This window comes from Microcaecilia unicolor, chromosome 7 (assembly GCF_901765095.1).
Source record: "Microcaecilia unicolor chromosome 7, aMicUni1.1, whole genome shotgun sequence".
In the NCBI taxonomy this organism is placed as follows: Eukaryota; Metazoa; Chordata; class Amphibia; order Gymnophiona; family Siphonopidae; genus Microcaecilia; species Microcaecilia unicolor.
Window position 1 is genome coordinate 84246844 of NC_044037.1, and position 25990 is coordinate 84272833.

The 25990-nt window shown below is 42.9% G+C and overlaps 1 protein-coding gene across 2 annotated transcripts in view; it reads right to left on the minus strand.

Annotated features, from left to right (window-relative positions):
• Window positions 1–21522, minus strand: part of RRAGA (Ras related GTP binding A) — a 28664-nt gene extending 7142 nt beyond the window's left edge. The window contains exons 1-8 of one of the 2 annotated variants that reach the window (XM_030209715.1): window positions 21419–21522; window positions 20962–20995; window positions 20494–20593; window positions 19611–19677; window positions 15862–16084; window positions 13931–14026; window positions 12247–12369; window positions 4131–4222 (exon numbers count right to left, since the gene is read on the minus strand). In XM_030209715.1, coding sequence (XP_030065575.1) covers window positions 4131–4222; window positions 12247–12369; window positions 13931–14026; window positions 15862–16084; window positions 19611–19677; window positions 20494–20593; window positions 20962–20988 — 728 coding nt within the window. In that variant the 5' untranslated portion in view covers window positions 20989–20995; window positions 21419–21522. Of the gene's footprint in view, window positions 1–4130; window positions 4223–12246; window positions 12370–13930; window positions 14027–15861; window positions 16085–19610; window positions 19678–20493; window positions 20594–20961; window positions 21356–21418 lie in introns of those variants that run through there. The other variant, XM_030209714.1, reaches the window with a different exon arrangement.
• Between the last annotated feature and the right edge of the window lie 4468 nt (window positions 21523–25990).

The window sequence follows — 25990 nt, forward strand, 5'->3', positions numbered from 1 at the left end:
TCAAAACGTCATGACGTCGAGGGTGGGTCATGAAAAAAAGAAACAAGACGATTTACTGCGCTCCGCAATGGCGCCGCCCGCCCCCTCCAAACATTTCAGGAGCAACGTTACGCCACAGACATTGCAGGAGCATGGAAAGAAGACAGACTCCCCCAAATCTACCACCCTGATGACAAGCACCCCTCAGACAGCCTCCTGATGGTGCTCTCCGCTGCCCACATCACCAGCCGCGTTTCACTCTCTCTGCTGCCACAGATGTGCATTCACCTGCGCTACCGCTTCCCTACAAGGAAAGATGCAGACTCACACTTGCTAGCATCCAGGTGCCTCAGGAAGGCTGCGCTCCAAACAAAGGAATCCCTCCCACTCTCCTAGGAAGCCCAGAAGCACCGGCACTGCAAATTACCGTACAGAGCTTTTTCTTTTTTCCCCAAGGTGAAGGGTTGAAGAGGGTATTCTGGGAGGGATGGAGGGCGAGGTCTTGAACTGGGAGGGAGAGAGGGAGGGCGAGGAATAACCCTGGAACTGTGATCCCAAACCCTGGAACTGTGAGGGGGGGGGAGGGGACCTGGAACTAGGAGGGGAGGGAGGGGACCGGAAAACAGTCCAACTGGGAGGGAGGGTAGGGGAGACCTTGGCACACAATCACTCACACACACACTCTCGCTCCCAGTCTCACTCTCTGTCACACACACTCACTCTCACACTCCCAGGAAAACCTTGCTAGCGCCTGTTTCATTGCTTTCTGAAACGGGCCTTTTTTCCTAGTATACACAGAAAAAAAAAAAAAGACGATCCAACATTTCCCCAAATAATCCAAAAACGTACTATTAAAAAATTATTATTGACAGGCGTGACTGCAAGATGCTGTAAAAACTGGATGATCCTTTTTATTCAATGACATCACTCAAGTGACTATTAAGATCCATTTTAGCAAAATGGCATTTAGCAAAGAAGATAAAGTTGCTTAAATTTTTGCAACAAAATAAAGCATAGAGTGCAGAGCATTTGCTAATGCTAATTGTTTAAACAATTGCGAAGTATTTTGAAACTATGTAAGACATTTTTTCCAGACACCGTGTATTCATTCAGCAAGGCTTCAGACCATAAGTGGGCAGAAAGATGAGCGTGATAAAATACAGTGTTAGGCATAACTATGGTAAACTTGTCTTACCTGATAATTTTCTTTTAGTTGCAAAAGGATGAATCCAGGACTGGTGGGTTGTATCAGTTTACAAACAGGTGGAGATAGAGATAGTCAAACTGAAGGCAGTGATACCACACGGTCAGCACCTCCATCAGTTAGTATGTAACATCCGAAAGCAGTAGCCAAGAATAACAGAACTATAAAGAACTGTAAACCTTCCTCACATTTTCCTGCCGCCCGGAAGGAGGGAGAGAAAAACCAGCACTCACCAACAGAAGTGAGATACACCGAAGCAGTGGGACCTCCCAGCAAAGCCCGTCCACACCAGCTCTCTCATTCAAAGCTGTTGTTCAGGCGTTATGCAAAGAGCACCGAGTCCCAAGTAATTGGGGGGGGGGGGGGAGTTTCTAGTTGAGTACTTTTTTTTTTCCCCCAGTTGTGAGGAAGGAAACCTCAGCCACAGACAGCCAAGCCAGCAATGGAGAGAAGGGGTATATCAGGGTGAGGCAGGGACCTGGAGACCAGTTATGCCCCCAAAGAAGGCTTCCTTGGCCAAACACTCCATCTCAACTGGCCAGGCAGCCCAGGAGAACTCCAGCAACATTGAATCCAGGAGCTGATGAGAAGCCGTCCACTACCTGCTGGAGATAGAAATATACTAACTGATGGAGGGGCTGATCATCTGGTATCACTGCCTTGTTTGACTCTCTCTATATCCACCTGCTGGTGGACAGATACAACCCTGGACTCATCTGCTGGAGGCACTAAGGATAACACCATTTAAGCTCAGAATGGACTGCTGTTGAAAAAGATCTACGCATCGTTGTACTCAATACACTAAAATCTTCTGCTCAGTGTGTGGCTGTGGTGGCCAAAAAAAAAAAAAAAAAAATCATCTAACAGGATGCTAGGAATAATTAGGAAAGGGATGGTGAATAAGATCAAAAATACTATAATGCCTATCACTCCATGGTGTGACCGCACCTTGAGTATTGCGTTCAGTTCTGGTCACCGTATCTCAGATATAGCGGCATTAGAAAAGGTGCAAAGGGCGACCAAAATGATAAAGGGGGTGGAACTCCTCTCGTATGAGGAAAGACTAGAGGTTAGGGTTCTTCAGCTTGGAGAGAAAAAAAAAATAATGGATGAGGGGAGATATGATTGAGGTCTACAAAATCCAGAGTGGTGTAGAACAAGTAGAAGTAAATCGATTTTTACTTGTTCCAAAAGTACAAAGACTAGGGGACACTCAAGGAAGTTCCATGGAAATATTTTTAAAACAAATAAGAGAAAATATTTTTTCACTCAATGAATAGTTAAAACTCTAGAACTCTGCTGGAGGATGTGGTAACAGCAGTTAGTGTATCTGGGTTTAAAAAAAAAAAAAAAAAAAAGGTTTGGACAAGTTCCTGAAGGAAAGGTCAGTCTGCTATTGAGACAGACATGGGGAAGCAACTGCTTGACCTGGTATTTGTAGTATGGAATGTTGCCACAATTTGGGTTTCTGCCAGGTAACATAGCAAATGATGGCAGACAAAGACCTGCACGGTCTACCCAGTCTGCCCAACAAGATAAACTCATTATACATGGTATGTGATACTTTATACCAGAGTTTGATCTGTACTAAGTTCTGAAGCTAATGTCAAAAACCCCCTTAAAATTTACACTCCAGCCCATCCATATCTATTCAGTCAAGATCAGGGCGTAGACCGTAGAAGTCTGCCCTGCATCAGTTCTGCTTCCCAATTACCAGCGTTGCCACCTAATCTCTGCTAAGATTTCGTAGATCCATTCCTTCTAAAACAGGATTCCTTTGTGTTTATCGCACACGTTTGAATTCCATTACCGTTTTCATCTCCACCACCTTCTGCGGGAGGGTATTCCACATATCCACCACCCTCTCTGTGAAAAAAAAAAAATACTTCCCAACATTACTCCTGAGTCTGCCCCCCTTCAACCTCAATTCACGTCCTCTAGTTCTACCGCCTTCCCATCTCCGGAAAAGGTTTGTTTGCGGATTAACACATTTCAAATATCTGAACATCATGTCAGCCCTGTTTCTCCTTTCCTCCAAGGTGTACATGTTCAGGTCAGCAAGTCTCTCCTCATACAGTTTGCAACGCAAATCCCATACCATTTTTGTAGATGAATCACTGGTCTGACCCAGTATGGCTACTCTTATGCTGTTATGAAAAACAATGCTGAAAACTGTCCAAAAAGAAAAGCTGTAGGAGACATGAAGAATTTTTCTAGCTGGAAACAAGAGGCAACTAACTCACTCACATTTGAAATTCAGTCCATATTTTTTTTTCTTAAATTCAGCTGATTTGAGAGTGTACAAAGGAGGGTCTAGGAATGAGCATAGATCAGAGATATAATCTATCAAGTTTACTATATAGATGGCTCCAAGAAAACTCTGGGTTCTGATCCCTAGCTCTAATATGGACTTTCTGGAATATCTCAAGCTAACTAGAATCAAAGAAGACTTTACATTTTCAAAGGCAGCTTTTGACAGACCAAGGAAGCTGCACAAGCTGAAGTGAAAAGCTCTCCTAGTATAACAGTCTATAGAATCTAATTAAATAAGGGCAGACAAATCCAAGTGACCGACTTATTAGGGGTAAGGGACACACTGGTGATGGTACAGTGCAGAGAAGAAGAAACTGCGGGGACCTTGGCCATGGTGATATGTAAAGCAAAACAGCTGCACTCGAGGCAGTTTAGCCATCAGATTATTAACATGCTGCTGACAGCATAGGGGTAGAGGTGGAAAAAGGCAATCAACTTCTTCTAGACTGTGCAGTGTCGCATTAAGAACCTGATTTATTAAGCTCTCCTCTCAGACACAGATTGGGAAAACAGCCTTTGTAACTCAGGCCTTAAAGTAAACCTGGGAAGGGGAGGTAGATAATGAGAGAGGTCACAACAGCTGGCTCCTAAGTGCAAAGGAAATTTGACAAGGCCACCCCTACATTATCCTTACCTGCAGCTCAGCTTGAATTGTTTAATTATGTTGCTGATTTTCTCAAATCTGTGTATGTCACGCTGTTCTTTGCACTGATAATGAGAAATAACCTGTGAAAAAATGTAAACCACAATTAGTAGACAGTAAGTATCAGAGAAGGCTTTGCTTATCTCACCAATCCTAGCATTCTATAGCTATCATGGAAGAGACCCAAATTAAAACTGTATCTGATTTATAACACAAATAACTCTCCCCTGCTTCTAAAAGGGTATGTAATAAAATACCAATCAAGACTCAAGGAGCGTGCTCAGACTGCACAGGGCAAGGGAGGAAGGGTCTCTCTCTGGATATACAGTGGAGAGAATGCAGTATAATTCACTAGATATCTCTCTATATAAAACGCACCTCCAACGTTCTAATAAGGCCTCAAATCTCCCAACGTTCTAAATTTGTAGTTGTGTAGATCGCTTTTTCTCCATGAGTGTCTGCCCCGCCCTCACGTCACGTGATGACGTCGAGGGCGGAGCACTGACTCAGCGAATTGCATCGCTTGACGAAACGGGACGTCAGACGCATCGCGGACCCATCAGAACGGCCTGCAAGAAATAAGGAACGACTACCATCGCCGAAACGTTGCTAGGCGACGGAACAAAATGTGTAAGACGCACAATGGACCAATCAATGTTGCTCTTGGACAGCTGAATGGTAGCGGAGACACGGCAGCGGAAAAAAAGAAGACTGGGAGCCGCAAAAAAAGGTAACCCACAAAAAGAACACACACACTGTCTCTGGAGCCTGGGATGGGGACAGACAAAGGAAAGAATGGAAAAGCAGATTGGGGATTGGGGGAACAGCAGTGATTGATTGGGAGGATGGAGACTTGGACATTGGGTGAAAAGGGTGAGCAGGTAATGAGATAATGGAAGACAGGATGGGGAGCTACAAGGAAAATGATGATGCACTGAGGTTGAGGAACATGATGGGAAAAGGGGGAATTGATGTGCAAGGGAGTGCCCACACACACACACACAACATGTGTCTTGCGGGTCCTGAGACCTGAGAGGGGGTCCTGAGACCTGAGCGGGGAGGACACTCACTGTCTCACATACACACACTCGCACCCACACACTTGCACATTCACTCTCTCTCACACAGTCACTCTCAGACACACGCCGCGGAAAACCTTGCTAGCGCATGTTTCATTTGTGCCAGAAACGGGCCTTTTTTACTAGTATACAGTAAAGGTTGGAAGTAGTAGCTCAGTGGACACAATCATCCTAATGTGGGACTGAAGTTCACACAAGTAAAATAAGTTCTCATCAGAAATCAATCCAAGAATGACAAATACATTTCCTTATTTTACTTAAAAGCACCTTGACTGGCCCAGTGACTTAGATGAGTGTTACACGCTATCATGCTAACCGTACCTAGTTTGATTCTCCAAGCTTGGGTTAGTATTAACATGAGATGTGCCATGTTTGGTCACAACAAGAAAGGTCTCTGAAGACTGTGGCCAATCCAGATCATTGTGAACTAACTTGTAGATCTCAAGAAATACATCTATTTCTTGTTTCTCACTCTGAGGGTAAGTGAAGGCTGTCCGTAACTCCGACTGGCTATCAGCTGGTTAAAAAACTTAATTCAGGAATTTATCCAAACCTGGCTATCTAGACAGCTTCATCACATCCTCTGGTAACAAATTTCGAAGCTTGTACTAAATGACACACACACTTTCTCTGATTTGTTTTAAATCTGCTACCTGTTAATTTCATGGAATACCCTGTCTAGTATGATTTAAAATTATAAATAGCCATTCCAAATCACTCCTGATTTATAAAACCTCTCAGCTGTCACTTCAAGTCCTAGCTGACAAACTCTAATCTGTTTAGCCTCTCTTCATGAAGACCGTTCCCTTGCTCTTTTTTGTATTTTTTCTAATTTTGTTATATACATTTTTTGAGCTGGGTTGACCAAAACTGCATAAAATACTCAAGATGTGATTGCACCATGAACTGATACAAAGGCATTACAATCTGTTTCTTTCCAGATATTCTATTTGCTTCTTTGACCATCCAACACTGAGCTGAGGATTTCAACACATTATTCAGCGATTGCATGATCCTTTTCCTAGGTGGTGACTCTCCAACATGGAACATGGCATTCTGTATTTATGAGATTTTTCTCTTCCAATGTGAATAATTTTCACAAACTTAAATCTGCCATTTAGATATCTAGTTCCCATTCTCTTAAAGCCCTTTTGCAGCTCCTCACAGTCTGCTCATGTTTTATTAACTTTGAATAATTTTGTGTTGTCTGCTTATCTCCACTAGGAAAAATGATAGTACAATGATGTCTCCTATTTATGTTTTTTTTAGATTACCAACCCACAGTAGGTTATTACCATCTGTCCCAGGTTTACATTTCCTGAGAAGTCTTTCAAGACTATCAAATACCTTTTCAAAACCTAGTTGCGGCATGTTTATTTCCATCTTCAAAATATTCTAATAGATCAGCAGTCTTGCATTACGAAATGTATGCTGTGTCTTCTCCATTACAAATTATGCTCATCTTTGACTCTTGCAATTCTGTTTTTAAACAAAATATTTATCATTTTGCCCAACAACAATGGCAGGTTAACAGTTTTTCCTCAGAGTAGAGTAGCAGCCTAATGGTTAGAGCACCAGGTCAATAACCAGAGAACCCAGGTTCAAATCTCATTGCCACATTTTGTGACCTTGGGCAAGTCACTTAACCCCCATGCATCAGGTACAAACTTAAGATTGTAAGCCCTCCACAGGGAAGAGAAAATAGTTATCTGAATGTAATTCCCCTTGAACTTCTGAGAAAGGCATGCGAATAATCCAAAGTTCATCCCCTTTTACCCTTAGAGCCCTTTTCAAAACTTTTGTTAACAGTAGCCACCTCTCAGTCTTCAAGCACTGTGACTGAATTTTAAACAATGATTTGCAGACTGTTAGTTAACAGGCCCACAATTACATATTTGATTTTAGCACTCTTAGATGAGTACTATCTGAGCTTGATGATTTATTAATCTTTAGTCTGTCCAGCTGCTCTATAACATCTTCCAGTTACACAATTTTATTGACCTGACATATCAAAGATAGCTTCCAGTGTTTGTCTCTTGCCCAACATCCTCAGTAAAGACCAAAGCAAATAATTTTATTTTATTTTGCTGTGACCTTGTCCCGCTGAGCACTAATTGTCTACTGATCCAACTAACTCCTTCCCAGACGACTTGCTTTCGACGTACTTATTTTTTACATTTGTTTTTACTTCTATGGCAAGTTTAGTCTCAAATTCTTTTAAAATCGGCTCAATTTATGGTTTTACGTTTAACTTTTCTATTTTCATTTGGATCTGCATTCCATTTTTAAAAATACCTTTTTAACAGCTTCTCTCACCTTACCATTCAATGAAACATTTTATGGGCTTTCAAGATGGTATTTTTAAATAAATCTCAATATCATGTAAAAACAACCTTTACAGCTATTTTGGTAAAATGACCAAATTTGGAAAAAGCTTAATAAAAAGTCTTCATTTGTACAGTTAAATGCTACTGTAGTAATTTTACTTAAAATTCTCTAGTGATTATGCCAAATTTGATTGCATATGATCACTACTGCCAAACAGCTCTACCCCTTCCACCAGTTCCTCTGTTCTGCTATTTAGATCTAAAGTACTTCCCTCTCGCTGGTTCCAGGACCAGCTACTCCATGAACAGTCATTAATGGCACCTAGGAAATTACCTCCCTAGTACATCCCGATGAGAAATTTACCCACACAATACTGTGGTAATTGAAATCTCCCATTACTGTGTTGCCAATTTTATTAGCCTGTCTATTCTGTTAGCATTTAAAGCTTGATCATCATCCTGGACAGGTAGGTGGTATTATACCCGTGTGTAATATACCATTCCCTATCATACATGGAGTTTATATCCTCAAATTCTAGAATGCAGTTGGTTCCTACAGAATCTTTGTCCTGCTTCACTCTATACCATCCTGACATACAGTGCTACTCCACCAACTTCATCTATGCTATCACTAATACACAGTTTGCACCTTGGAGTTATGACCCATTGGTTGCCTTTGTTTCACAACTCTGTGAGAAGCCTATTACATTTATATTCTCATTTAGGATCATCTAGTCTTTAATGTTTCAATTTTTTTTTTAGACTTCTGGCATTTGAAATCAATTTAGTTTATTTGTATTCATAACTTGCATATTTTTCTTCAGACTAGCAGGAAGAGAGTTGTGGCCATTAACAGAAGTGACAGCTAGTGGCTAGATGGAACCAGGGTCCCAGAAGGGGTTCTGGTACATGACTCTCAGCTTCAAGACCATTCCTGGAATGATCACACTAGGACAATGAGAGAATAATCTATCAAAATGATGGGGGGGGGGGGGGGGGGGGGGGGAAAGAGGAACTCTTGATATTTATGAAAGTTAATAACCAAGAAAACCTTGATCTCCCAAAATTAACAACCCCATAGCCCCTCACATTATTCAGACTGTTTTCAGATAGGAAATTAATAAGGACAGCTACTTAGCCAGACATTTTAATGGAGTCACTGATTGCAGCAGAGTCGCAGTTAGAGTACATTAAAACCACCACCCTTAACTTCTGTCTCCAACTAGGCAGCGTGGGGGGGAGGGGGGGGGGGGGTTGCACATATTTCTAGGTGCCAATGATGGTTTGTCTTTTAGCCAACCTGCATATATTTTTTTGTGCTGTCTGGGGAATCTGGCCTTCCATTTCTTGTTCAATGTGTGCCCAAAAAGACCAGATAACTAGGCATGCCCAACACATGTGAAAATAAGTACCAAGTGTTCCGCACCCTCGCCAGCATTTGTTAGACATATTGGGTCTCATTCTCTGTAGCCTAAGGGGGGGGGGGGGGCAGGTTTAAGAACCATAATAATAAAACACAATGAACAGTGGACAACCTTTCTAAATGTAAAGCTACGCTTAAGGCCCAGTCTTCAATAGATGAATATAGTCCACTTATGGGTGCAAGTGGCTAATCTAGCCAGAACCTATTGAGCCACAGCAGAATTGTCTGTGGTGGTGGTGGGTTTGCTGCTGTTATTTTCCCTGTCCACAGAGTTGTTTGTATGTTGTTATGCACCTTTGATGGTATGATCCTAAGAAGGAAGATTAAATTCCTTCTGTGGTTAGCCAAAGCTTTTAACACTGCCGCTCTCCAGTAGATGACTGTACTGCTCCCAACCTACACAGCCTACCTCAGCAAGTTTGCATTTCCCAACTGACTGGGACAAGGACTGAAAAGTCCCCTCCTGTTCCGCATGACTTAAGCACCATCCTCCACACAAGCAATAAGTTCTGGGTATAAGGACTGGCCACTGATATCCCCTCATTCAAAGCTGGTTGGACCCAAACTAAATGCCTCAAACAGCTAATTGTGATAAGATGTTCCACACAGACAGTGCTTGGGGGCAGAGTCTAGATGCCAATCACAAAGATCATGAAGTTGTATGGCTTCATAATAAGTTATTAAAACAACTCCCAAGCCATCCTTTAACTTATGTTTTTGAAGGGTTAATTTCACTATCCTGGGTGGCTATCCTTCTTATAATCAAACGAGAAAAACGCCCAAGTTCTGACCTAAATCGGGAGATGGACGTTTATCTCACAAAAACGAATAACGCGGTATAATCGAAAGCCGAACTTGGACGTTTTCAACTGCACTCCATTGTGGAAGCGTACAAAGTTGATGAGGGCGTGTCGGAGGCGTGGTGAAGGCAGGACTGGGGCATGGTTATCACCCGAACAGAGATGGGCGCCTTTCGCCGATAATGGAAAAAAAGTATGCGTTTGTAGCTAGAATTTAGGGCACTTTTCCTGGACCTTGTTTTTTCACGAATAAGGCCCCCAAAAGTGCCCTAAATGACCAGATTACCCCCAGAGGGAATCGGGGATGACCTCCCCCGACTCCCCCAGTGGTCACTAACCCCCTCCCACCACAAAAAAAATGATGTTTCACAACTTTTTATTTTCACCATCAAATGTCATACCCACCTCCCTGGCAGCAGTATGCAGGTCCCTGGAGCAGTTGTTAGGGGGTGCAGTGGACTTCAGGCAGGTGGACCCAGGCCCATCCCCCCCTACCTGTTACAATTGTGCTGCTTAATGCTTATTAGTCGTCCAACCCCCCCAAACCCACTGTACCCACATGTAGGTGCCCCCCTTCACACCTTAGGGCTATAGTAATGGTGTAGACTTGTGGGCAGTGGGTTTTGAGGGGGGATTTGGGGGGCTCAACACACAAGGGAAGGGTGCTATGCACCTGGGAGCTATTTTACCTTTTTTTTTTTGTTTTTGTAAAAGTGCCCCCTAGGGTGCCCGGTTGGTGTCCTGGCATGCGAGGGGGACCAGTGCACTACGAATCCTGGCCCCTCCCACGAACAAATGCCTTGGGTTTATTCGTTTTTGAGCTGGGCGCTTTCATTTTCCATTATCGCTGAAAAACAAAAACGCCCAGCTCACAAATTGTCGAATAAAACATGGACGTCTATTTTTTGCGAAAATACAGTTCGGTCCGCCCCTTCACGGACCCGTTCTCGGAGATAAATGCCTATGGAGATAGACGTTTTCGTTCGATTATGCCTCTCTTTCTGTTCCATATAAACAGATATCCTGTTGCCATCCCATAAGTGAACGTTGAGGTACCAGACCTGGTAAAGACTGAAACACATACATTTGTTTTTATAGCAGCTAGTCACCCTCTGCTCTAATTGTATCAATTAGTGGCTCATAGTTTACTTTATAGAGTTCTTCAGGATTATCTAGGTAATGTAAAAAAAAGTCTTGACCCACACGATAACTCTTAAGTGACACAAATGTACATGACTGCACCGGAAAAAGATACTGAGCAACACTACCTGATGTGCAAAAAATACTAATAAATACTGACTACATTGACTTTTTTGTACCCTCACAATCCCTAATTAGCTGTAAAATAAGCATCCAAATTTGCAATTTATAAGAACCCAAGAATAAAAGCCTTAATTATATGCAAGGCTGTGATTAGCTATTGCCTACAGACAGTCTAGGATAACTATACAGATAGGTATTACATAGACCAACTTGCCATACATCAAATAAATGCAAAACTGATGGAATGCTAAAGGAACAAGAGAGGGTAGAAGAAACCAACCTCTTAGTCTAAAGACTAATATGGATTAAACCCTCAAAGAGTACATTTCTAGATATCCTGCAGAGGTTTGGGCTGAAGCACGGCTGTTCTGTGGCTAGTCAGACTCAGAAGGGAACTTAACATTCCCAAATGAGTATAGGAAAGGTGAGAAAAATATGAGGTACCAGTAAGGACACTTATCAGGACAGTCATTATTTCCTATCCTGATGGAGAGAGACTGGAGCCTGGCCTCCTTAAATCAAAGCGACCTTCACTCTGTCTCCCCTACCTCACCTGCATCTGAATCTTGCCCTAGCAGAAAAGCAAAGCCACCCTCTCGCCATTTCATATTGATGGCGGGTATGTTGGTTAAAGAAATGGAAGTTAAAAATAATACACATTAAACATGGGTTGCTCTGAAAATTCATTAAAAATAAATACCCATGGTGCCTCCAAGTTGCAGAGTGTAGTATACAGCCTCAGAGAAAACTGCCAGCAGTGCCAGCTATTAGAAGGGATTGTGTTCATCTGCTGTGAAGCAAAGGAAGGCTGAAATGCAGATGAATGCAATTCCTTTTACCTTTTTACACCCCTTGTGACAGGAGATTGGAGGAGATGGGGCAGCAGTGCATGCTTTCTAAACAAAAACAAAAAAAAAAAAAAAAAAAAAACTCATTCTGTCGAGCAATCCCATGTTGGTTACAAGCATCTTCAGACCTAGTGATATTTTTGCTTTCATGGTAAGAAAATCAGGGCAATTGCTAATACTCACAGTGCAAACCAAGCCAGATACAGAAGACCATGGGCCAATTCTGACAGAATCCAATACCCACATCCCAAGTACTTCAAAGAATTTTAAAGAAAAAAATTCAGCACTGTATTTTACATCAAATGGAACCTAACCAGTGCCATATTCAACAAAATGATCCAAGAGCAAGGACAATAAATGTTCTCACCAGGAAGGTAGCTCTCTCAAACAGGAGCACCTCATCCGCTTCTATAATCTGTGCAAAATTCCTCAGGTTTGTCTCCAGCTGCTGGACATTGGGAATCAGTTGATAGACGATGCTTGACCAGGCCTGCGAGTACAGCAATTATCCAGTTTATATTAGTTCAAACAATACATCCGTTACCACTTTACTTTCTCAACTGCAAGAACATAACCTCCAGTCCCAATAGCAAACATTCCCATCAAATGCTCAGTCTACTTTCAAATTGTGGAACTGTATGATGCTGTGTGAATGAACTGCATATTGTACACAATTAAAAGACAGATATTTGCTACCAGTTTGGCTAGGATAATATTTAATACGTTTTCTGCTCTTATGACAAAGGAGATAAAGCAACAAGGGACAAGTGATCCAACAGGATGTGATGTTATGCATTTTGAATTTTGTGGATTCAGAAGTCTAGGAGCACACAGAAAGCTTTGCTATAGGTGGCATGTACAGTTTGTTTTGCTCAACTGCCTGTCCCTTTACTAATGCAGGCACAGAAGCTCGCACTATGAACAAAGGATGTGAACATGTCATCACATGACAAGAGCCCCCAAGCCCCATCAAATCCTATTGCTACAGTCAGCTGTTTCAGAATCTAAGTGTTTAAAGTCTATAATAAGGTCCAAAACAAAAAGCTAGGGGAAACTGGCAGTGATCACAACAATGAATGTAGGAAAACCAGGGGCAGCAGAACACAAAAAGGCTACAAAACTCCAATATGGCATAAAGGAGGAAAATCTATTTCGGCAGATGCCAGCATCAGGGATTTAACATCCACATTAAGTAAAGGGAATGAATTCCCAAAGAGCAACAAATGGCCTTAATCTCAACAATGAATCTTTAGTGCAGAATGATCTTAAGCTGTTACTCCGGGTCAGCTTTTCATGTTCAGCAATTTGCACTAAAGATTAATTGTTCCTTTCAGAGACTAAGGTAGTTTGTTGTTGTTTGGGAATTCAATCCCTTTACTGAATGTGGACATTATACCCCTGATGCAGGCATCCGCTGAAGCAAGGTGCGTTAGGTATGTCCAGTTTCCTCCTGTGTGCCAAACGGGTGCTTTGTAGCTTTTTGGAATTCTTCTGTTGACCCTGGTTTCCCTACACCAGGTCATCACTTTTATCATAAAATCTATAATAATACTGCTTAGTTTTATAGTCTTCATTTTCATGTCCCTCTGTCTGGAGCAGGAAATTGACTGGGACTATTCTGCTGTAGTCAGTCATTTTCCTATCTACTAACCCATCAAACATTTTCTGGGCCTTTGCTTTCACCTCCTTGATCTCAGTCATAAAAAAGCACTTCATGGTTGAGCCTTTCCTCTACATAGGAGCCCATTAGATATGTTGATAGGCCGGTAGCCATCACACACACGGCACCTTTCAGAAGAGGAAAGTCACCATTATTACTCAATAGCTGGGTAAATTAAGACAAAAGGAAGGTCAATGGATACGTGCAAGGTCAGAGTCAATAAATGATCAGGATTAGGCGCCCAGGAAATCATATCAGTCCTGTGCTCTGAATGCTGCTATTCCTCGCTTCCATCCTTTAAGAGATACAAAGAATATGACGCATGCCATCAGCTGTAGCAGTATTCTGGAACAGCATTAATCAATGGCAAGACAAATCACAGAATACACACCTTGTACAAGGTTTCATCCCAGATGGATGTCCGGAAACATGCACAATCCAGAGGGCGAGACAAACGCCTCAAGTCTTCCTCCCGCTCTTTAAAGATCTGGAAGGGAAAAGAAAAAAAAATAAAGGGAAATAATATTGTTTTTATCTTATAATGCTATAATTCAAATGTTCTGCATCCTGTTCAAACGCACTGGGTCTCCCTCCAGCCTGCATGACCCATTACATGCCAAGCAGGTCTTCCCTCTAGCTTGTATTATGGACAAGGCAGGATTAACACTCTGTTGAGTCCTAGGCATACAAGGGTGTTGGGCCTCCCCATCATAAAAGGATATATTTTAAAGCTCCCATAATTAGGGCCCCTGCATGACTGACTGCAGAAGAAAACTGGCAAAGGAAGAAACAAACTTGCTGCTTCCCAGCTCTTTGTTGACTAGAAGGCAATACACAGCAGAAGGGGGAAGGATAGAACCTTTACGGGCAATGAAGGAAAAATGTCTGGGGGGGGGGGGGGCAGGACCCCCAAAGCCTTCAGATACCAGCCTGCCTTGTGAGCCACTGAATTCTGGAAGTCTCCAGGCCCTCATAGCCTCCTTCTAGCTTATGTGTTTTCTAGAGTAATGCAATCACATCATAGTCTCTGACAGATGCACTTTTTAATGTTCGACTATATTACATATATGGAAAGATGATGGCCTGATGCAGCAGACCTGCTCACCTGATACATCAATTGTTAAAAGAGGGTGGGCCTGACCTGTGTGACAGATACCTCCCCCCCTCTCTGGTGTCTGAGCGTTACTGTGCAGGACGCTGAGCTCTGGCTGTGCTTCAAGGAACTGACCAATCCTGTTTAATAAAAATGCACCTACAACATTCTGAAGCCGAGAAACCTCGTGTGATTGGTCACTTCTGCTTCTGACGAACCCGGAAGTATGTGATGTCAATTCAGGAGATGGATACAGAGAGCAGGAATGCCTCAGCCATGCAGTCAGCTTCAAAATGTTGGAGGTGCGTTTTATTATATAGGATAATGCCTACTTAGATAACATGTGAAACTTTCTTTAAATCAATCACCTTACTTTAAAACTCCTCCTACTTTCTTACCGATCTATATGTTGCTTTATCCTTCACTACTATAATGTTCTATTACGTATTATGTTGACCATGCCATAATTGTATCTTTTAATATTTTTACTGCTGTAATTGTCTATTGCTCATGTTTGATTTATTCTTACTGTACACTGCTGGAGTGAATTCCTTCAAAAAGGCTGTAAATAAATCCTAATAAAATAACATGTGTATAAAATGTCTGCAGAGCACAGCTAACACCCTCAAATCAGAAATACGTCAAAGGCCACTCATGAAGCAGCAGTAACATTTAAAAGAAGTAATTTAAGAAATAACTAACCTGAGCTCACAGAAAAAGAGAATAAGTTGAAATACCTCTTAATCAGAAAGATATTCCTGAAGGATCTTGCTTTGTTTTAAAGTCTAGCTGCTAGTCCCATAGGTTCATTTTTCCAGAGCAGAAGTCCCCAAACTGAGGCCCAAGGAGCTCACTTTTCTAACCCATCACATTTTCTCTGCCCACTGCTAAATCCAACCTACAGAGGAAATTTTACTTTTTCTATGCATGGAAGCTGCTAAGGCAGCAAAGTTGATGGCGTTCCCAGGCTGTATCCACTGAAGAAAACAATGGCCCAACCCTGTTCAGCCAACTGCACTGGGGAACCCCTCTCCTTCACCCCCTCTCATCCTGTTTGGTGGCTTGAAATGTCTTATGTGGCCTCTCCTGAAAACTTTGGGGCCCCTGCTCCACAGGATCCAAATTTATATCAACACTAAAACAGGCAGAAATGTCTCCTCCACCATACCTCATTTTACCCAAGGTTATTAGGTCAAATAAAATCAGCAGTGGCACCTCCTCCCCCATACCAGATCCCGTTGATCTTCTTGGACCAGGTCCATCTTGTGCACCAGGCAGAAAATTTTGGCATCAGGGGAGTTCTGCAGAATGGCTTCTAGACACGACTGGTAATAGTGCATGTCTTTCTCGAGCTCGCGGCTCTCTACATCAAACACGTATATTAGCACCTCCACATTGCGGAAGATATTATCTCGCTGGCTGGTGAAGTAGTTCTCCATGAAGGTATCCTGCCTGAGTGAAGGCGAAGTAAAACACAGAGAAAGTCATATTACATCAGTGCTTTATCCAATATCTGTACAGCGTTCAAAGCAAAACAACAAAAAACACACTCTACATTTAGCTGGAGAACCATACAAATGTATCACAGAGATAACTACAACCTGTGAAGGGCTGAATACATGGAAAGAAACCTAACTGGACCACTGGAAAAACCATACCATGGACCCCAAGTTACCAGGCACTGCGCCACTATAAAAGGAACAAGACTCAAATATTGTGCAAAGGAAAAAATTAGTTAGTTGCCTGATAATTTTCTTTCCTTTAGTCCCAAAGGATCAGTCCAGACAAATGGGTTGTGACCATCCGCCAGCATGTGGAGATAAAGAACTCTAATGATTGTGCCTCATAAGCTCTTGGGCTTAGCAACCAAGCTAGTATTTGATGATAAAGCAGTGAAAGAGTGATTTCCACAAAAATAACTCCAGCCTCAAGACAGAAGAGAACTATGAAATAAAGGGCAAAACTCATACCTTAGAAATAATGGAATTAGAACAATACAAACACCCAAAACAACATAGAACCTGGAAAAACCGAAACCATCACAGAAGGGTGGGCTCTGGACTGATTCTTTGGGACTAAAGGAAAGAAAACTTATCAGGTAATTAAGTTTTCCTTCTATTACATCCCAGGGATCAGTCCAGACAAATGGGATGTACAAAAACACTCCTTAAGAGCGGAGGGACTGTGATATTCCTGCAGCAAGAACTAAGGGTCCAAAACTCTGGGGGTGAGATGACTTGCTGTAATTAACCACCCACCCAGCGAAGAAAGAAAAAAACAGGGCTGTGTACTGTGAAGGCTCTCTTGATAAGAAGGCACCCAAATTAGCCAATCATCCAGGTAAGGATGTACTTGGATCCCTTGCCGGCAAAGAAAGGCTGCCACCGCCATCATAACTTTTGAAAATGTGCGAGATGCAGTGGTGAGACCAAAAGTCATGGCCTTGAATTAAAAATGAGCTCCCAGGATCACAAATTGGAGAAATTTCCTTGGAGGCGGCCAAATTGGGATATGAAAATAAGCCTCCTTGAGGTCCAATGAGATGAGAAACAATCTGGCTGGACCGAGTCTATGAAAGAATAAAAAGACTCCATGCAGAAGTGCAGCACCGAAAGACTTGTTCACCACTCAGATCCAGAACCGAGCAAAGAGAGTTTTCTTTTTTTTGGACAACAAAATAGATGGAATATCAACTCATGCCCCTCTCTGCCGGAAGAAAAGGCTAAATGGCCCCCAGTCACCTTAAAGAGGCTAAGGTAGTTAGCTCTGCCTGACTCTTTGCAGAGCTGCTGCAAGGGGACAGCCTGTAGTAATGGCGATCCACTCCTTGTGAAAACGGGAAAGTCGCTCACCTCGACTAAGTCATTACGAGGGCTGCAAAGAGGGAGAGGTTCTTGAAGCGGAAAAGGGCTTCTTGCCTCCTCGAAAAGAAGACAGTCTGAGGAAAGTGAAGTTTTTGGGCAGAAACACTAGCCTATTCCTCTAAATAAGGGTTAGCCACCTGGAGATGAGGTTTAGGCTTGTCTTCAGGTAGCCACTGGACCTTGGAATCTCCCAGGTCTAACAATCTTCTCCGAATCCACACCAAAGAGTGGTTCCCCCCCCCCCCCCCCAAAAAAAAAAAAAAAAAAGAACTTCGCCAGATGAGATCTGGTTGCCATATCAGCGGCCCAATGCCACAACCATAGCTACTGTTGTGCTGAAACAGCCAAGGCCATACCCTTAGTGATGCTCAGAGAATGTCATAAAGAGCATCTGACAAATAGGACAACTTCACTTCTAGGGTAGGATGAAAGTCTGGAGGGGAGTCCAACATGGAAAATTGTTGACTCCATGATAAAGAAGCCCTGGCTACAAAAGACGAACAAATTGCTGCCTGAGAATTTAATGCAGCTAGTTGAAAGGCAAGCTTCAAGGAAGCCTCATGTTTGTGGTCATGCATATTCTTTAATGCAATGCCGCCTTCAACAGGGACAGTGGGACGTTTAGTAACCGCCGTAATAAGGGCATCCACCTTAGGCAGAGCAAACTGCTCTAAATCAGATGGCAGAAGGGGATATAATTTAGACATAGCACAAGCCACCCGGAGGTTAGAATCAGGACTCTCCCACTGAGCTGCAATAAGCTCCTGCATAGCCTCACGAATATGGAAAGATACAGGAAGTGTCTTAGTACCTGAAATAATAGATGGAGAAGGACCAGACCAGAGAAATTAAAAGCACGGGAAGAAAGGTTTAAAGCCTCCATAGATTTTGTGATCAACAGAGAACTCTGCTCCCAAAAGCAGCCTAGCTATCTGCCTCTGAAATGTGCAAGTCAGGGCCATCAGCAGATAAAACCTCCTCCAAGTCCTGAGGAGGAGTATTCTCCAAGTTCTGTGAAATGGGATGCTGCTCCTCAAAAAAGTGGAAGAAGGAGAGGCAGCTTGAGCTGACTTAATAAAAAGCCTGATGCAATAAAAGAACAAATTCAGGTAAAAACAGTAGGGCAGAAACTTCTACCCACACAAAACCAACATTCTGGGACATGGGAGAGGGTGAGGAACCTGCTGAAAAAATGGCCGCCGAAGTCTCGCAGACCGTAGGAGCCATTGTCACTGAGCCTGCAAAACCACCATCGGAGTGGGGCTGGATTGAATGCCCGGGAGACAGAGTACTGACGGCCAAAGTAGGTAAAAGCGGAATGGCCACAGAAGTAAAGCAAAGCGTGCAGGAACTGGTAGCCGAGAACTTACCTCTGCAGCACGCACAAGACTTAATTAGCTCAGACACAGAACAACAAATATATTCACAACCAGTCTTGTGATTTCCAAGGCACTGAAGCCCCACAACCTTCCCACAGCATAAGCGCTCTCAAAAAGTACTGCAGTGGCTGTTTTTTTTTTTAAGATAGAAGCAGGAGAAAAAGAACAAGAAGAGACTGAGATAAAGAGGTAGAAAGTGGCAACATGGGAGCAAGGAGGGACCTAGCCCACTAAGTTTACATCTGAGGCACAGAACATTCTCAGCCCCAACTGAACCTGCAAGCAGGACAGGAGGCCACACAGAAGTCACCACAGTGCACAGGCGCTGCTATCCTGCCTGCTGGAGACAGAGAATTCTGAGTTGTGCCTCATAAGCTACTGTGCTTAGCAACCAAGACAGTATTCTCTATCTCTACCTGCTGGCGGATGGTCACAACCCATTTGTCTGGGCTGATCCTTGGGACATAATGGAAACAAGTGTTCTTATTGTTGACAAATTTTCTTGAGACAGAATTTTTGTCTTAGAGTCAGGGTAGGCAGAAGAATCAAAACTTTTGTTATGTTTTAGGATAAAATGCTTTCCTAGGAAGAATGATCTGTAAAAACAGCCAAATTTCTTTTTAACTACAAATGAAACCAAAATGCAGTAAAGACATTTGAATGCCACTTGGGGGGTTCCTCAAAGTCTCTAGGTACGAGAACTTCATCCAAAAAGGTGGTATAAATGCTACCTACCCACCACAGTCCCACAGATTCAAAACCAGATTTCCCAGAAAGCGCACATGGGAATGCTCCACATCAACTAGAAAGCAAAAGAGGAGAAAAATGCAATCCAATTGTGATTTTTTAAACAGATTTTGAGCAAATTCATCATAAACCAATTTATAATTGCCCATAAGATGGGATAAGTCAAAATCTCTCAAACAGATGATGCTAAAAATTAACACTTAAGAGACAATGAAGCAATGGGGGGGGGGGGGGGGGGGGGGTTAAAAATTGGATATAAAATGGTGAAAATGTTGAAGGCTCAAATTTTGGATCAATTTTATGACAATACTTGGGAGTCATTCTCTGAACTGATTTGTACCTGCTCACGTATTCCATAAAGATATTTGAACCTAAAGAAGAAACAAGCCTTGAGATAGAATTTAGAGAGAGTAAGCTCAGGTGAAGAGTGGGTCTATCAACCCATACAGAGGGCACAACAGAGAAAAGGACAGATACAAAGAATGGAGAGATTATATGCAAGGAAAGAGAAGAAAATGCCATAGGAAATAAAATAAAGGGAATGGAGAAGATGAAATTTAGAGATTGGACAGAATCCACAAAGTATCTGAAATAAAGAGTGCGATTCTGAAAGACAAGCCAGTGGTGCACTCCAAAGACTGAAGTGACTTAATCCTGTTTGTTATTGCTTACTTCATCCCTGTCCCAAACAGTACAGAATAGCCATCTCATTCACTGGTGGTAAACTTAAGAAAACATGCCTTTCAGACACAGAATGACATATTGTCCTGCTTTTTTCCATGGGCTGAGACCAGACAGAAAAGTGCCCTTTACAGAGGTTGTTTGATTTTGATGTCTGTTCTATTAACTTTGCTGTTTTGTTAAGTCTTACTTGTGGCTCCAAGGCGTCGTGTGTCCCTGGCAATGTAGTTTGCAAAGATAATAGATCTCATGCTGGTCTTCCCAGACCCACTCTTTCCCATCAACAGCACCTGTTTGAAAAAGAATATTAAAAAGCCAGAATATAACGGGTTGGCTGGGTGGGGAAAAAAAGAAGAAAACTTTATGACAATTGAAGAATGGTGGGAAGCTAATAGTTGTATTTGTACTTTATTACCATTGCAGTGTTATGCCTGTTCTTTCTGCATTTCATGTCAATAAACAGATTTAAACATAAAAAAGCCAGAATATAAAATCAAACATTAAGCCAAAAACAACAAAAGAAAGGACTGCCATTCTCAGCAAGAACAAAGGATGAAGCAAAAATAAACACAAAACATGTGTGACCCGAATTCTACAGAGCTGAACATATGCATATATTCAGCTATGGGAAAATTTTATATATAAAAACTCTCATTACCTTCTTCTTCATGGCTGTGCTCGGCATCCCACAACTGCAAATATTAAGATCAGACATGTTAACTAAGCAGAATCCCAGGTACAGAGACTATTGCAGTCAGCATATTCCTCTCTGGCCCAAGACACAACTCCACTCTTAGGCAAACTTCTGCACAATACAACGGGCCATTTCTTGAGTTCACACAAACATAAAGCAAACAGTGATTGACGACCTAATTTCAAAAAGAACTTTATAGTACTGTATATCAAGGGGATAATCTTTCTGCAAGCAATTGCTGCAGTCTCTTTCAAACACGTAGTCACGGTAAAAACAAAACTAAACCGCCCAAGTCGCTGCCACCGCTGCTGCTTCCCTCCCGCTGTCACCCAAGCCGCTGCCTCTGCTTCCCTTCTCCCTCCCGCAGCCACCCAAACCGCTGCAGCTGCTAAGAGAAGCAGCGACAAGAAAATAAACTTACCACAGCAGGGGCACAGGAGATCTCTTTATTGGCGAAGTAGGCCGCCGGCTTTGCACGGGACAGGAAGGAACTCACATCAGAGGGCGGGACCGACAGCCACTCCGAACAAGTCACCTGATTGAGAACAGGTGCCAGCATGACGTCAAAACGTTGAAGCCACTTAGGTTAGTCTCTGTTTCCCCTTCCCCGCGCAGCCGTCGTGCTTCGTTCACTGAAAACAAAGCAAACAAACTTATGAGCTGCTGCATCCACGTTGGCGTTCTTTATTGGTAGCATTTTTTATTTAGTCTCACTTATATTTTCAAACATGCTGGGTTTGTGCAGCCAACAGATGTACACAGAGGAAGTATAATAACGGAATAACTTTATAGAGTAGTAGTTTGTTATAAATGGTAATAAGTGTGTCATATGAAGGGGCTGGTTATAGGGACACACTTGCATGTGTTATTGTGCAGAGATTTTTTTTCTCCTGGTAAAGGGCCACCAAAACAGACATCATGTTATGAGAATCAGGTGCTTAGCATTCAGAGTTTCTATCTATTTATTTATTTATTTGCGTATTTATGGCAGCTATATCCCACATTAAACATGAATTAGGTTGAAACTTGAGAACATTAAAAAAATTTTTTTCCTGTGCCTACATCAAAAGAGGAAGATGGTTTGTGGGAACTTGCTCCTTTTGTTTTGTGGAATGCAGTGGTATATTATAAAATACACTTAATATTGTTTATTACTACCATTTAAAAGAAAGATATTAAATATGAGGGCAGAGCTACCTTCATGCAGAAGACCAGAGTCAGTGTAAGGGCCCTGTTTACTAATCATCATTATAGGCGCATTAACATGTTTAACGTGCATTAACCACGTACGTGCCTGCAATATCCCTATAGGCGCCTACATGGTTAGCGCACGTACTAAGCATAGGCACGCTAAAAACACTATCGCACCTTAGTAAACAGGGTCCCAAATGTGCCAACATTTTCCTGTTCTTTGATATATATTTATTTCTTCTTCAAGTCAGTTTTCGGTAGCATTTTCTCAGTTATTACCCAAATGTGAACACAATTATAAGGTTAATTATTTATTTGTTACATTTGTATCCCACATTTTCCCACCTATTTGTATGCTCAATGTAGCTTACATAGTACCGGAGAGGTGTTTGCAGACTTTGGTGAGAACAAATACAAAGTGATGTAGTGGTCAGATAAAGTTCAAGTGGCATAGCCACATTAGGGAAACGTACAACGGAAGAGTTGAGTTTTGACCATTATGTACTTTAGGTTTGTTGTGTTGCAGGGATTAGGCATCTAAATTGGATTGGTGGGGTATGCCTTTTTTGTAGAGATTGCTGGAGGAGCTGAGGACACTTTCAGTGTGCCTCTGAAGGAGCCTCCTGCACTGTATATGATTGGGCCAGAGATGCATGCAGGGCTTGTGAAGAGTGTGGATTTGTGTGGGTTGGTCAAACTGGAAAGCACACATTGATCCTGTGGCTATGATTGAATCAGCCTGACATTGACTGGTCTGCACGCAAGCAAGCGAGCTTTTAGCTAGAGAAGCAAGACTGCTGAAATATACATGACTAGTGAAAGATTCTATGAAGTCTAAAACCAGCATTCAAGGGCTAGAATTCCTGGCCTAACACATTCCAAAGAGCAATTAAGTCAAGTACCCCACCATTGTCTTCCAACTACCCTTCCCTGATCAAAAACAACCTCTCCCTCTGGGTCAACCTGTCAGCAACAAAAGACAGCCAGCCACATATGTGACACCTCTCTGTTAAGCACCTTGAAAGTGCTCTGTAGTTCCCCCCCCCCCCCCTCCCTTCTGTCTCCAGACAGACCCTGGTAACAGGAGAATCTCTGGGCGAGAGGGTGTGAAGCATTATCTGCTGTGAGATAGACCAAAGGAGGACCCTCAGAGCTACTCCCCCCCTCCCATCTCCCCTGCTCATTAACTTACCACTGAAACAGGACCCAATACGGATCTCAGCAGCTGAAAGGCAAGCTAAATTTTACACACAAGATCAGATCAACAGATCCCACACCAAAGAACGAAGTCCTATCACGCATCCAACTATCAGTACACAGTCCTAGCAGTAGCCACAGAGAATGGAAACCAAAATGAACACCCCCAAACTAGTCCTAATAATCTACTCCTTAAAGATACAGCAAAACGCTATGTAGAAAATGATGAAGAAAAAGCCAATTTGCTAAATAGATACTTTTGTTCTGTTTTTACTGAAGAAAATCCTGGGGAAGGACCGAGAGGGACTGGCAAAAGTACACCTGAAAATGAACTGGATAAAGCACCGTTCACGGAAGAGAGTGTATATGAACAACTTGGAAAGCTAAATGTGGACAAAGCCATGGGGCCGGACAGGATCCACCCCAGAATACTGAGGGAACTCAGAGAGGTTCTGGCGGGTCCTCTTAAAGATTTGTTTAATAAATCCTTGGAGACGGGAGAGGTTCCGAGGGATTGGAGAACGGCGGAGGTGGTCCCTCTTCACAAAAGTGGGGATAGGGAAGAAGCTGGAAACTACAGGCCGGTAAGCCTCACTTTGGTTATTGGAAAAGTAATGGAAGCCATGCTGAAGGAAAGGATAGTGAATTTCCTGGAAGCCAATAAGTTGCAAGATCCGAGACAACATGGTTTCACCAAAGGGAAGTCGTGCCAAACGAATCTCATTGAATTCTTTGACTGGGTGACGGGAGAATTAAATCAAGGACGGGCTATGGACGTCATCTACTTAGATTTCAGCAAGGCTTTTGACACGGTTCCCCACAGGAGGCTCTTGAATAAACTAGAAGGGCTGAAGATAGGACCCGAAGTGGTAAACTGGATTAGGAACTGGTTGACGGGCAGACGCCAGAGGGTGGTGGTAAATGGAGTTCGCTCGGAGGAGGGAAAGGTGAGTAGTGGAGTGCCTCAGGGATCGGTGCTGGGGCCCATTCTGTTCAATATATTTGTGAGTGACATTGCCGAAGAGTTACAAGGTAAAGTTTGCCTTTTTGCGGATGACACCAAGATTTGCAACAGAGTGGACACCCCGGAGGGAGTGGAAAACATGAAAAAAGATCTGAAGAAGCTGGAAAAATGGTCTAACGTTTGGCAATTAAAATTCAATGCGAAGAAATGCAAAGTGATGCACTTAGGGAGTAGAAATCCAAGGGAGGCGTATGTGTTAGGTGGGGAGAGCCTGATAGGCACGGACGGGGAGAGGGATCTTGGGGTGATAGTATCTGAGGACCTGAAGGCGATGAAACAGTGCGACAAGGCGGTGGCCGTAGCGAGAAGGTTGCTAGGCTGTATAGAGAGAGGTGTGACCAGCAGAAAAAAGGAGGTTTTAATGCCCCTGTATAAGACGTTGGTGAGGCCCCACCTGGAGTATTGTGTTCAGTTTTGGAGGCCGTACCTTGCGAAGGATGTTAAAAAAATGGAAGCGGTGCAAAGAAAAGCTACGAGGATGGTATGGGAGTTGCGTTCCAAGACGTATGAAGAGAGGCTTGCTGACCTGAACATGTATACTCTGGAGGAAAGGAGGAACAGGGGTGATATGATACAGACGTTCAAATATTTGAAAGGTATTAATCCGCAAACGAATCTTTTCCGGAGATGGGAAGGCAGTAGAACGAGAGGACATGAAATGAGATTGAAGGGGGGCAGACTCAGGAAAGATGTCAGGAAGTATTTCTTCACGGAGAGGGTGGTGAACGCTTGGAATGCCCTCCCGCGGGAGGTGGTGGGGATGAAAACGGTAACGGAATTCAAGCATGCGTGGGACAGGCATAAAGGAATCCTGTGCAGAAGGAATGGATCCACAGAAGCTTAACTGAAATTGGGTGGCAGGGGGAAGAGGGGTTGGTGGTTGAGAGGCTAGGATGGGGGAGGGCAGACTTTTTATACGGGGTCTGTGCTGGAGCCGGTGATGGGAGGAGGGACTGGTGGTTGGGAGATGGGAAATACTGCTGCACAGATTTATACGGCTGTGCCCTGAAAAAGACAGGTACAAATCAGGGTAAGGTATACACATATGAGTTTATCGTGGGCAGACTAGATGGACCGTGCAGGTCTTTTTCTGCCGTCATCTACTATGTTACTATGTTACTATGTTAACACTGATCCACTCATCACTGACCACCCCACCTGCAGAAAGTAATATCATACCCATCCTACACAATCATCAAAGATTGATCAGACACACCACACCTCATCAAACCAACAACAACCAGAACAAAAGAAAAACACCAACTTGCGGGCAATCACAACAGAAGGGAAAGAAAGGCCCAAACAAATCCACCTTAACAAAGAAACAACAACTATTTCTGTGTCAGCTGCAGAGTCTTAGAATCCTATGGCACAATAGGCAGTCTACTCACAGTTTGATATTCAGAAGTGCTGCCCAGGGTCCGAAACTCCGCAGCTCTGAAAGCTGTGACCGTGTTTGGGGTAGGAACTCTTCCCCCCCCCTGTTTATTCAATGAAGATTTCAGCAAAACAAGAGTAATCAATGCGGGTCCCCCTCCTCTCCCATGGAACAAAATAATTGCAATCCCAAATCCGTTCATT